General features: G+C 35.7%; 3 protein-coding genes across 3 annotated transcripts; 1 reads left to right on the forward strand and 2 right to left on the reverse strand.

Moving 5' to 3' along the window:
• Positions 1–1,599: 1,599 nt before the first annotated feature.
• Positions 1,600–2,523, reverse strand: LOC111036752 (zinc finger MYM-type protein 1-like). Its single transcript, XM_022318906.1, has one exon. The coding sequence runs from the start codon at positions 2,521–2,523 to the stop codon at positions 1,600–1,602; it is 924 nt and encodes a 307-aa protein (XP_022174598.1).
• A 6,444-nt stretch (positions 2,524–8,967) lies between these two features.
• On the forward strand, positions 8,968–9,792 carry LOC111036759 (uncharacterized protein K02A2.6-like). The gene has a single exon (XM_022318921.1). The coding sequence runs from the start codon at positions 8,968–8,970 to the stop codon at positions 9,790–9,792; it is 825 nt and encodes a 274-aa protein (XP_022174613.1).
• Positions 9,793–12,543: 2,751 nt separating this feature from the next.
• Positions 12,544–12,993, reverse strand: LOC111036768. Its single transcript, XM_022318932.1, has one exon. The coding sequence runs from the start codon at positions 12,991–12,993 to the stop codon at positions 12,544–12,546; it is 450 nt and encodes a 149-aa protein (XP_022174624.1).
• Positions 12,994–13,590: the final 597 nt, after the last annotated feature.

Here is a 13,590-nt window from a genome sequence, read left to right on the forward strand (position 1 = left end):
ACCTTGACCAGTATGTGTATTTTCAAATTCATCCAGCGCATCAATACAGAGATCATCGTCATCTTCAGGTATTAATTTATTCATTTTTTTATTCGACAGCATAACATTTTGGTTAGACGGTCCGTAGCTGGTATGTCAGGGGCATATATTCCAGGAGCTATCTCCACAGGTGTCTGGACGTGAACATTGACTATATAATTAATAATCAGTAAATTAAAAATTAAATTAGAAATAAATAAATAAATCTTACCTGGTGTATTGCATAGTCCAGTATTTTCAGCATTATTCAAAAATTCCACGCACATTTCGTCGTACTCGTCGTTAAAATCCTCATTCACATATTTAGGCTGTAAGCCTGATGGTTGGTCTGTTGTATTTCGAACGCGACCAACAGCTTGTAAAATAAATATCAAATTGAAATTTTGAAGGAAAAAAAATATTTATTTAAATAAACATACCGTGAATGTTTTTCATATGTCTGCTTAATATATCTCTTCGAGAAAATTTTTTACTGCAAATACTACACAATATTTGGTGTCCATCATGAGTTTTCATATGTCTGAGCAAACTGTCTTTGCGTGTAAACGCAGTCACACATTTTTCACAGTTGAACATTACGAAAAAATAAATATAACTTGGTACAGAGAAAAAATTAAGAAAACTTGAGTAAAAAAATAAGTGCACGACGATTAAAGACGGGGTGAACGATAAAAACACACTAAAATTTATAAAGACGGAGCGAGAGAAAAATACGAGTACACCAGTTTAAGGCAACAGACGGACTAAACGGCTACCGATTCCTTAGGTCAGGAGTCTCTATAATAGGTGGGAACATTTTTCAATATTAATGGATTTTGCCGGAATGTGATTGATTGAAAAGTCTATCATAGAATTCTAAGTATGCAGGTGCAAGCTATATATATATATATAGTGGCTATTAAGAGTCGGCTAAATCATGGTGCCAAGAGCGAATATGATATTTTATATACAAAAGTTATTAATGTGTGTTATTCACTAATAGGCATTTTAATATCGTTAGTGTGCGACATCCTGTCGACCGGCTGGGCACAATCGCATCCTGGCGACGTATGTTCTTAATTGTTTATCAAAGAATTGAATAGGGATATACATTATGAGTCCGCGACATCCTGGCGACCGGTAGGGTACATTAAGCTTTAATTGAAAGAGGATATTCTCCTATTGTCTCTTAATGTCGAAAGTGTCTTTCAATATGAATGGTTTTTGCAAAATAGTGTGTGAATATTTTTTCGAATACGGATAATATACCTATTATTTGTCAAGGATGTTTGTATATATTATTTTTCTAAAAATATAAGAAGGAACAATACGTTGTTAGAATATTTATTTGATTATGGGATAGTATTTAAATATATATATATACTATATTATTCAATGGGTTAGAGTGGAGTTGAGAAGGAGGGTATCTCCAGGTTCTAACGCAGAATATTATATTTTTTTTAAATATATGAAAAATGTATGCCGCGCATGTGATAACGGATTGAATGTATGATAATATATGATAACAAAAATATAAGTCACGCACGTACGCGATCGGGGTGATTAATAACTAAAAACCTATTAGCAGTTAGCAGAATCATTTAAAACCAAATTTAAAGTATGCGCATTGCATGGTACATAAAAAGCTCTAGAATTTAGTTCAAGAATTCTTGCTTGAACACCACTATGTTTTCTACGCATATTCGCTCCGTTGTCATAGCCTTGACCTCTCATATCCTCAAGTTTAACTTCAAATTCTCTTAATTTATCCAATAGGACTTTTGTCATATTAAATCCAGATGTATCATATAGTTGAATAAAATCTACGAAGTGTTCATTTATAGTGACTTCACCAGTATCTTCTGAAATCGTGACAAATCTGAAAATCATAGTCATTTGTTCTTTATTGCTAATATCTGGCGTACAATCGAGAACAATTGAATAGTATTTTGCTTTTTTCAGACAATTTAATATATGAAGTCTAATTTTTTTCGCTAATAAATTAATTATCTCATTTTGTATCTCTTTTCCAAGATAATGAGTGTGTATTTCATCGGAGGTTATTCTTCTTATATGTTCCTTCATAACTGGGTCAAATTTACCTAAAAACTCGATGAATTTTAAAAAATTTCCATTATTTTCTAAATTGAGTTTATCGTGAGTTCCCCGTAGAGCTAAGTTTTGATTTCCAAGTACTCTTATTAATGATATTATTCTTTCTATAACTTGTCTCCAATGTTGAATTTCCGTTTTTATTATTTTTCCATTTATATTGCCTATGGTTTTTGAATTATTTATTCTTATTTCTAGTTCTTTCCACTTAAGAAAAGATGTTTCATGATGTGGAGACCGTTCATGCTGTTTTAACGTTTCAGCAATGTTCTTCCAATCATGATATCCCTCTTTGAATAAAGACAATTTTGTCTCATTACATAATTTACAGTAATAACAAAATACAGAATCGCCCATACCGGAATATACTAACCATGATCGTTTTACCTCCATTCCATTACTTAATTTTCTAAAAAAATGATTGATTGTAAATCTTCAACCTGTATCATCTTTTGGGTACGATTTCGAATGTGTTTGATAAGGGCCCTTTTGAACTAAAAACATCCGTATTTTATCACAAATAACTGGCCACATCTTTAGATCTTTTAATAATTCAAGGTCAAACGAATCTACAGGTGTATCTTCTACTAGACTAAAATCTTGATCATTTTCTTCAACCATTTCCCAATTGGAATTATTGTGTAACGTTTCATCTTTTACAATGGAAAGTGTTATGTTATTCGCTTCATTACCCTCAATCAACAAATCTTCATGGCATTCAATACTTTCACAATAATCTTCTGGGGAAGTTTTAGCTTTTAAAGTTAAATTACCATCATTTTCTAAGTTAGATTCTGAAACATGCGTTTCTTTTTCCACAAGAGCCTGCACATTATCACACACACCAGTATTGTCACTTTCAATGTCTGTGTTGTCTGAAGAAATATTATTATTTTTATTTTGGGAGTTACTAGTTGGTACTGGTTGAAAAAAATTTAAAATGCGATCTTTTTGTTTAGATATTTCTAATTCACGTGCTATACGTTTTTTCTGGTATTCTGCTCCTGACAACCAAGTGCGTTTAGCGCTGTACGACATTTCAGATTTCAGATTTCAACTTTCTTTTTTCGATATTCTAAGAAAAAACTGTATATCAGTTAAGAAAAGTAATTTAACAAATGCTATTATGTTTAAATTGTTGATTAATTATTATTTTATTTTATTAATGAATTGAATAAATTATTAATACTATACTAATTAACGGAATATCAAATGTACCATTTTTTCAGACTAATATAGACCTATTTTAATTTTTGATGTAGATTAAGTCATTAAGGTATAATAATATTGTATGCAATAATACAAACACCGAGTAATGATCGAATAACTTAATTAATATTCACGCTAACAACATATTATACCTATTATAACAATTATACACAAATATACATACAAATGATATAATATGCTAAATATGGGTACGATACCTGTAAGTTTGCAGCCACCGTTTTTAGTAAAAATAGTGCAGGTCACGACAAAGCGACGAGTGAAAAGCAAATAATATTATTGAGACGCATTGAGATGTGCTAGACGCTAGTAATTAGTATTATCAATTTATCATAGAACAAATAGAAGCGATTATCGTATTATCAGCAAATAACCCGGCGTGTCGGCGTGTCGCCACGCCAAAAATAAACAATATAACAAATAATAATAATATCGGATATTATTGTCACAGAATAATTATTATTAGTAGTATGTTATTGTTATCGACGTTCGATCACCGCGACGTCGTCATTTCGGGGAAAAATCAATTAATGTTATACGTTATCTACATTTTATTTCGGTGTATTATACATTTGTACTTTTAAATAAACCGTTCCAACCAAAAATAAATTTATTTAATTTATATTAATTAAATCATTGGTATTTTAAAAACGGTTTTTGGTTTTTGCGTTAGCCTAAGTAGCAACATATTTATGTTATTCTAAATACGGTCCTTCCTACTATCAAGGAAATTCTGCCTCTTCCATAATGCCGCCTCTTCCATATTGCCGCCCCAGGCATAGGCCTGTGTTGCCTGTGCCTTCCGCCGGCCCTTTGTCCATCAATCGTGACGCTCCAATAAAGTTGGTCCTGCAGTCACTGTGCATTTCCTTAATGGGTCCACGTATGGCTGAAAACCGAGTAAACGCCATCAAAAAACATTCGGTGGACAAGTAAGAACTCAGTTTTAAGTGAATTGCTTTTGTAGTGATGCATATGAACAAACAAAATTACGCTAGTTTAGGTACTGATTTACGACCACGAGATTCCTTCAGCGTGATAGGACCAGCGTAGTCCACACCAGTGATGGCAAACGGTTAAACTTGTTGAACTCGATAACTTGGCAGACTGGCCATTTTGGGCTGAACTGACCGTGGCCGGGTACGGAAACATGCGACGCAGAGTCGTATGCGAGATCGAATAAGTTTTCGTGCCAATGGTATCCAGGATTCACGCTGCAAATGAGCTTGAAGGGCTATAGATCCTGGATTTTTTAGGCTATAGTGATGATGGTCAATGAGTAACACAGTTAAGCTATGATAACACGGTAACAGCAGTGGATGTTTGTGAGCGTACGGCAGGTCCGCGTTAGTAAGACGTCTGCCCACTCTGATAAGTCCATGGTCGTCAATGAACGGATTGAGTTTCCGAATGGAGGGAGAGCAACGCAACCCTTTTTTATTTACGAAATCGCACATCCATATCAAAACAGTTACAACTCAAAAAATATGTTTTTTTAGTTAAACGTATATTCGGATTCTACAAACGAAATGATATAAATCAACAAAACAGATTTATCTTTATCTTTATTATTCTCCACCAGATGGCAGTTTATGTACATTTTGTCGAATGAATGATAACGAGGTACCACCAACAAAACGGTTGTTATCTTAGTTACTCTCCGGAAATCAAGCAGAGATCACCTACGTTAATTAAACAAAAGTGTTATATTTCAAATTATAATAGTCTTGTTGAAAAATTTTTTTTAGTTTTTAAGATTTATTTTATGTTATTGTACGATGTCCGTATCAACTTTTTGTAAAAATGTATTTATTTACTTGTACTATAGGGCAATTTGCCCGTTTTATTCATGAATGAACAATTATTATTATTATTATTATTTTGAATTAATACGTTGTTGATAGTTTAATCTATAATTTTTCATTGCTGGATTTTGAGTTGCGACAGTTTTAGTAATTCGGGAAAGTGAAAATATTTATATTTATTTTGACTTCTTTCAGTTTTACAGAAAAAATAGTAATATTATTAGTTACATCAGTTTTGCTGAAAATATTTGTTTTTCTCATTAATTCCTATTTTTTTGAAAATAATGCCCTTGAAATCAAATGAGATAATGATTTTGTAGAGTTTACATAGATCTTTGAAAACACTAAGGTAAAAATGGTGGTAGTTGAGTTCGTAGTTGGTTATTTTTGAGTTACTACACTATTGATGGTTATTCAGAGTATATTATAGAGGAATATAATAGTATTATCTATGTTATAGAAATATGAGCAAACGTGTGAACTTATTAGTCAGTCTGGCAAGAGAAAAATATGAGAGGAAAATCACCCTCAATGTTTCGTCGCAATGTAATAAGTTGCAGCCAACTACATCGAGCTCTAGCTCCCCTAAAGTACCTGTAAAAGGAAATGAACATACTGATAACTTTATTTCACCAATTCATCGTAACGAAAGTGACTATGATGATTCTGATAAGGATCCTAATTTTGAGTTGCCAGCTAATAAAATAAAAACATCTTTTCCTTCTATTATTCCTTTGTCCGCTTCATCTTCAACTAGTAGTAGCTCTAGTGTTTCATCAATCAGTGACAGCAGCAGTTCTAGCAGTTCTAGTACTGATACTGAAGATGGAAATGTAGATCTTTCTCAAAACCCTGCTATGCCTCGATTTCGTGAACAAGAGCCTATCACAGAAGAGAAAAGGGGGATGAAGAGGGTCAGAAAACCATCGATGTGGAAAACAAAAGTTGAAAAAGTATTAAGAAATTCAGGAAAAGCCTACCACTCTTTGTCTAAATCAAAAAAACAAGTTCCAGAAAAAAAAATTCATTCACCCTGTGGAAACAGTGTTCAGCTGAGTTGTAAAAACAATTTCAATCAACCTACATGGCTCCAACTTTTTAATGCATACTGGGAACTAGCTGATATTCCAGCACACAAAATTTGAGGGCTCTAAATACCGCGTTTTATTTTGAAATTAGTTAGTCAAAAACCAGAGTTTGCAAGACATTTTTCAAATCCACTCTTGACTTGAATGATAGAGTTATTAAAACTGCCTTTTCTAAATAAACTGAGTTAGGTGTAATAGAAGGTGAACTATAAGGCAAACATGGCAATCAACCAACTATTGATCCACAAATTAAGCAAAGAGTTTTAAATTTTATAAATTCTATTCCACGGATTGAATCACACTACCTGAAAGCTCAAATAACAAGAGAATTTATAAGTAGTGATAAATGCCTAGCGGATTTATATCGGGATTATAAATCTATACTTGAAAACGACGGTTTGCCTTTTGCTACGGTGTCAACATTTAACAGAATATTCAATACTGAATTCAATATTTCATTTTTTGTTCCAAAAAAGGATCAGTGCGACGTCTGTGAATGTTATAAAAATGCGAACTATGAAGAAAAACAAAAATTATATCAGACCAATGAAAAGCACCTCAAAGAAAAGACTTTGGCAAGGATAGAAAAAGAAAACGACAAACAAAGGACAGATGGTAAGCTCCATTTCGACAACATGTACATTTCCGATTCTTCATATAATTTTGCGGACTAATTTTCAATTTTTGCAGACAACTAGTTTTTTAGTAAACTAAAAAAAACGGATGACATGCCGGTGAAATATTGCAAAAAATTAAAAAATTAAATTTTTTCACTTTTTATTATACCATCATTTTGCAGATAATTTGCATGATTTTGCAGACTAGTTTTCATTTTTCGCGGACAGATAGTTTTTACCAAATAAAAAAAAATGAATGATTTTGACATGTTACAAAAATCCAAAAAAATATCACTTTTTTCACGTTTCTTCATACCATGATTTTGCTCATAATTTGCATGATTTTGTGGACAACTAGTTTTTAGAACTTAAAAAAAACTGAAAAAAAAACACTTACATTTACTTTTTGTTACAATATAATTTTGTCAAATAGTCAAATTAATTTAACAAATATTTCAATTTACTATCTTAAAATACTTTATATACCTAAAATTCAAACAATTCCATAATTTTAAAATACTGATTAGGTACTTCATTTTTTAATATGCTTTTTTTATAAATAATGCCTATGTTACAATTATCACTACCAAAACTTGCATAATAATTTTTTCAGTTTGTTTAAATATTTACCTGTATTGTTTTTATACCTGTTAATCGTGAAGTAAATAAATTGATTTTTTAACCTCTAATTATTTAACATCGTCAATTTTAAACCCCATTATGCAACGTAATGGAAATAGCTTTTTTATTTTTAATATTGAAATAAAACATTTTTATATATTTTTACATTTCCGAATATTAAGGTAGTAGGGGTCATGAAGTAACGTGTTACACCAGACATGTAATTCTTTAATGTTATAAAAGAAGAAGAAAAATGTTGAAAAATTCTCTGACTAGTTTCTGGATGATAAACAATGTTCGCACTTCTTTATAATTACAGTTGGAACAAGTTCAATTTCGATTTTGACTAAATTATTTGACAATACATTTTTTTACTTGTACATATGGCTGCGGCTTATAAATTTATCTTAAAATTGTGTATATATTTAATTAGTTTAATATAATCTATGTTTATATATACAACACACAAAATGGATCTATTATTCTTAATAATACAATTATTAACTAATTAAAAGGAATGTAATATAATATTTAGGGAATACGCGTCAGAATGCGTAAGTGCACTAGTACTTTTCATCATTTGAATTGCTTCAAACTGCACACACTAATCAGCTACTGCTCGGTGGAAATGTCACTTGCCGTATGCTTTATCTTGTGAAGAGCATATATTTATAGTCGTTACTTGTTACTATGTTTGTTTTTCCTATTATATAACAATGATCATGACACATTTAAATATACATTTTGTTATTTTGGAAATAATTGATTTTATTTTATATTTGTAGACTTTTGCCTAGCATGTTATTAGTTATTACATATTTTGTTTTGAATATTATACACGAAAATTATCAGACAAGCTGGGTAAAACCTGCTAATATTTTAATAAACCCTAGATTTTAAAACACGTTACGTCATTACGTACATTGGCTGTGTTTATTTTGTATAGCTATTACATTTATCCCGTTTATACTTTATTTTTAGGTTAAATTACAAATGAATTAACATTCTTATAATTTTCATGATTGTGTCCTTTTTAAACAATCACTCTAAGTGTAGTGACGTGCATTTTAGACAACGTATTCGTTGGTGATACAAAAAACAATTTTCTGTTTTAAAGTGTTGAACCAACATTCCTTTCTCGAATTTTTAAATAAGCGGTAAGTATATTTATATTATATGTCCCCTTCCAGAGATTTTTTTAAACGAGGGAGTGGGGGACCCAACTCAAAAAAATAAAGGTTTTAAATATATTTATGTCTCATGATAACTACAAAATTGTTCTTGTTATTATTATTATATATAAATTACTTAGTAATTTGTTATATTATAATGACTTAAAAATCAGAAACAAGGACCAACTCAATAATTACACATTAAAAAAAAAGATTTTGTTTTTTGTTGTGCTTGTATAATATTATTCTCGAGTTCTTGAAACTCCTAAAGTATACTGTTAGACCAGTGGTTCTTAACCTTTTTCGAATGACGGAACACTTAACATTTTACAAGATTTTCGCGGAACACGTGCCCGGAGTGGAAAACGAAGCAGCCGATGCACTATCGTGTTGTCCTGTGGGACCGAATACCGTGGACGAAGAATCGTTGGAGAACAATATTCACGATCCCCCAGTGATTCGGCCCGGATTGTGCATCGCGCTTGGTGAAGAGGGGGTGGTTATCCCGGCGGACAAGGCCCAGATTCTGCTACAAAGGTTTCACGACCACAATGCAGCGAATCAACCAGGGTGGAAGGAAACGTACCGAAGCATAAAGAGTCGTTTTTTTTGGGCCAGTATGCGTGCGGCAGTGCGTAATTACATGCGGGCGTGCGACGTCGTAAAACCACTGAATTGCAAACCGGAAGATCGGATATGCACCCGAGTCCCACCCCCACGGCAACCTTGGGAGGTGCTGAGTGTCGATATTATGGGTCCATACCCACGAACGCAGCGGGGTAAGACAACGATTTTGGTAGTAACTGATTGTTACAGTCGCTGGGTAGAGGTGTACCCCCGAGGAAAGGCGACCACCAAATCGATTGTGGATACATTCGAACGGGAGTTGTTTCCACGGTTCGGGTACCCGAGGGCATTATTGTCAGATAATGGCTCGCAGTTTGTGTCCAAGGCAATGGGAGAAGCACTAAAGAAGTGGGGAGTGGAAGGATGGACGACTCCAATATACCACCCACGTGCCAACCCTGTAGAAAGGCGAAATCAAGAGTTGAAGAAAGGATTGCGAACACTACTTGTTGATAAGCCTCATCATCTATGGGATGTCTACCTGCCTCACGTGTTTTCTCCGTAAGAAACAGAGAGAACCGAAACACTGGACAGTCGCCGGCCAAAATGATGTTTGGCCGGGAGACCAAGGCCCCCGGAGATTGGCAGTTTGAACTGGCCGAAGGATCTTCGGACGCGGGCAAAATTGATCCGGAGTTGTCCGGAGCAGTGCGGAACCCTCCGGTAGAAATCAAAGATTCTCCGGTAGAACCGGATGATGCTGCTGTGGTAGGGAAGGGTTACCCGGTGGTTTTCGGCCTCAAAACCCTCAGTACCCATACAAACAGTATCCCTGGGAAGAAGCAATCTGTCAGTAGGGGATTGGGTATACTACAAAGCGCATCCGCAGTCAAGTGCGGAGAAGCGTTTTCACACCGGGTTCGCCCCGAAATGGTTATTTCCGGTTAAGTTGGGTAAACCACTAGAAACCGGCGTGTTCTTGACGGAGGGTAAACACCCTACTAAGTTACATGTCTCAGCGAAGAAGCGAGCTGTAGGACCGTCAGAGAACACTAACTAATCATACCTTGTTTTAGATGGCAGAAAGAGCAAGCAACCCGCAACAACCGGCCATCCCGTGGCATGATGAGTACCCATGTGGAAAAGCTCCGGGTGATGGCCGCGCAGTTGTTGCGGAAAGCCAGGAGGCTGTCGGGCGATGGCCCAAAGGACACGGTCGTGGGTTGGTCAGCCGAACGCGCGGCCACTGCCTCGACCGCATGGGCCCTACTCGAGCGAGGGTTCGTGGAAGGACGACGGTCCACGTAGGCCAACACCCCGCAGCGCGAATTTGTCAGGCCGCGGGCAGGGCCATCGGGGCTTGTGCTGCCCCGCCGATCACCGCCAGCATACCAGCGCCATGACGTCCGGGATGGGTGAGGCCGGTTCCAGAGGCCAGCGGTGCAACCGCCAGCCGTTCAGCCTCCAGCCACCCAGCCTACGGAGCCACCGTTGCAGCAGTCGGCCCAGATGCCAGCCACACAACCACCGACCAATCAACCGGACGTTGCCGTCACAACGCAGCACATTATGATTAATATAATATAATTAATATAAACATTTAATTGACGTGTCGTCTATCCATTACCTCAAACCCGTTCCTACACTTACAGTTCTTTAGAGAATGTTAGGTCGTTACCACACGGAAACCGAACATCTCATTTACATATTGCCCATGTTCCAACGGCCAAGTCTCGATTAAAAGCACAGCGTGAAATCATATCGTATCCGTCCAACGATTCATACAAAAAACTTGTTTGTTCTGATCTTAATCCTTGTCTTGAAAAAGTATTACACCCTTGGGACCAAAAACAAGTGCAGAATACAAAACGTAACGAACTGCAAAAACGGTTGTTGTCCAAAGATGATATAATTGGGGTGTGCACGTTAGCATCTGAAGTAGATGGGTTCATCGATGACATACAACTTTTTCCAGATTTTCATGTAATTATGTCTTCAAATAGGTGCATTGCACAATTCAAAGATGCAATTGGTTATTATGGGTGTTATTTAACTACTTATACTTATACTTATACTACTTTTAGCCGTGGTGATTTTTATTTATCTGTCTTATCTTTCGTCGACCCAATTTTTTAAAATGTGTGTGGTGGAAATCCAGTGTTACCTATTATGTACACGATCCACTATGAAAAAAAAGGAAGTACATTCTTCATTTTTTAATGTCGGCAAAAAAATATATCCGGAAATTCAAAGAGTGCCTATTGTTACCGATAGACAGAATGCCATAATTTATGCCATTAAAACTGAACTGCAAACAAATATTTCTTTTGTTGGAACCACATTTTGCGAGACGTTGAGTTTTGGTTAAAAAAAAAAAATGTTGAAAAGGGTAATATCGAGGTTTATAAGAGTCACGTTAAAGAATTGTTGGACACCAGTAGTCAGGAGGATTTCATTGGTATCAAAAATAAAATGACACAGCATTGGAGCACTGCATTTTTGTCTTATTTCAATAAGGATTGAAATGAATCGATCGAATCTACGGTAAAATTGAAGTTACAAGAATCTGGACTGTACAATGAAGGAAGTGGAATCACATTTAATGACGCTGAAATCTTAAATGCGGTGTTGGAGCGAATCACACACAATATAGAAATGCCGACTCAGACATTTATTATGTGCTTATATCATTTGGATATATTTTTCTCGACGGAATTATTAAGAAGATATTGTGGACTTTTCATTGAACATACATACGATAAAAAATCATGATTGAAAAATTAAACAATAAAAAATTAACAAACAACTTATTTTTTCTTAACTATAAGTATATTTGTGGAAAATGGGATTATTGGGAATCGATAGGAAGTAGAGCTAACTTAATTATTGGTCTGACCAATGTACCGGTGGCCGTACGTACAGTAGCAACTCTTACTACTCCATCCGAACCGGGATGGATTTCTTCAATACGACCGAGCTTCAAATGAATGGGTGGTTGATTAGGCTGATGGACTAGTACTCGATCCCCGATCTTAATGTTTGGTTTGTTGTCTAACCATTTAGAGCGACTATGTAATGACGTGAGATATTCGCTTGACCAACGTTTGGCTGGTAAAGCTGCTTGAGTAACTCCCAACGCGTCAATCGATTTTGTGCCACATCTAGAACATTAACTTCCGGAATATCCACTAATGGATGGCCAATTAAAAAATCACCTGGTGACAAAGCTCGATAATCATTTGGATCAGAGGACGGTGCGACTAACGGTCGCGAGTTTAAAATTGCTTCTACTCTGGCTGCTAGTATGGTCATTTCTTCAAATGTTAACCGTTGGGCCAATAACACGCTTTAAATGATACTTCGCTGACTTTACTGTGGCTTCCCAAATTCCTCCAAAATGCGGAGCTGCGGGAGGATTAAAATTCCACTTACACGGTATATCGTTAGTGTATCTGGTTTGTGCATTACGTAATTGCTGGTCAGCCCTTTTAAAGTTTGTTCCGCAATCGGAATAAATGTCAGAAGGCTTACCTCGGCGAGCAACGAATCGATGTAAAGCAGCCAAGAAGGCATCAGTCGTTAAATCGGATACTACTTCAATATGCACTGTCTTAACCGCCATGCATACAAATACAGATAAATAACATTTTAGTGACCGTGCATTTTTGCGACGTCCTTCTGCGATGGTGAACGGGCCTGAAAAATCAATACCGACATGCAAAAATGGTCGGGAGGCTGTAACTCTACTTGACGGGAGATCAGACATGATAGGATACATAATCATCGCCTTATGACGCGCACAAATTACACATTGAAATATAACATGGCGAATGGCTGACCGACTTGATAATATCCAGTAGTGACGTGATAATAATGAAGGCACTAGTTGCGGTCCTGCATGGAGATGCGTAAACTGAAAATTACGAATCAGCAATGTCGTCAATATACTGGATTTGGGTAGCAGTATAGGATTTTGCGTTTCAAAAGGCACATTCGAAGTCGACCACCTACACGTATAATGTGATTTTTGTCGATAAACGGTGCCAGCTGGGCGATAGATCGAGGTGAGATTTTCGCGGTTGACACACTGAGTGTATTAAACAAGTTAGTGAAGCAGGAATGTTGTGTTATGCGAACAATGAATAACATCGCAGTCTCCAATTCAATATATGAGATTGGACCGTGATACAATTGTGCAGGCCTATTTCGTACTTTGCGAATGCGATTGATGAACCGTGAGCGCAACCACCCGCTGCATACGCCTCAATGACGAAAACCGAGTCAACCATTCGACATCAGCGTTAGCTATTGGAGTTAAACACGTTTTATTTATAGCACAGTACTCAGGCAAATATGTTTTTGA

Source organism: Myzus persicae, unplaced genomic scaffold (assembly GCF_001856785.1).
Source record: "Myzus persicae strain clone G006 unplaced genomic scaffold, MPER_G0061.0, whole genome shotgun sequence".
Classification (NCBI taxonomy): Eukaryota; Metazoa; Arthropoda; class Insecta; order Hemiptera; family Aphididae; genus Myzus; species Myzus persicae.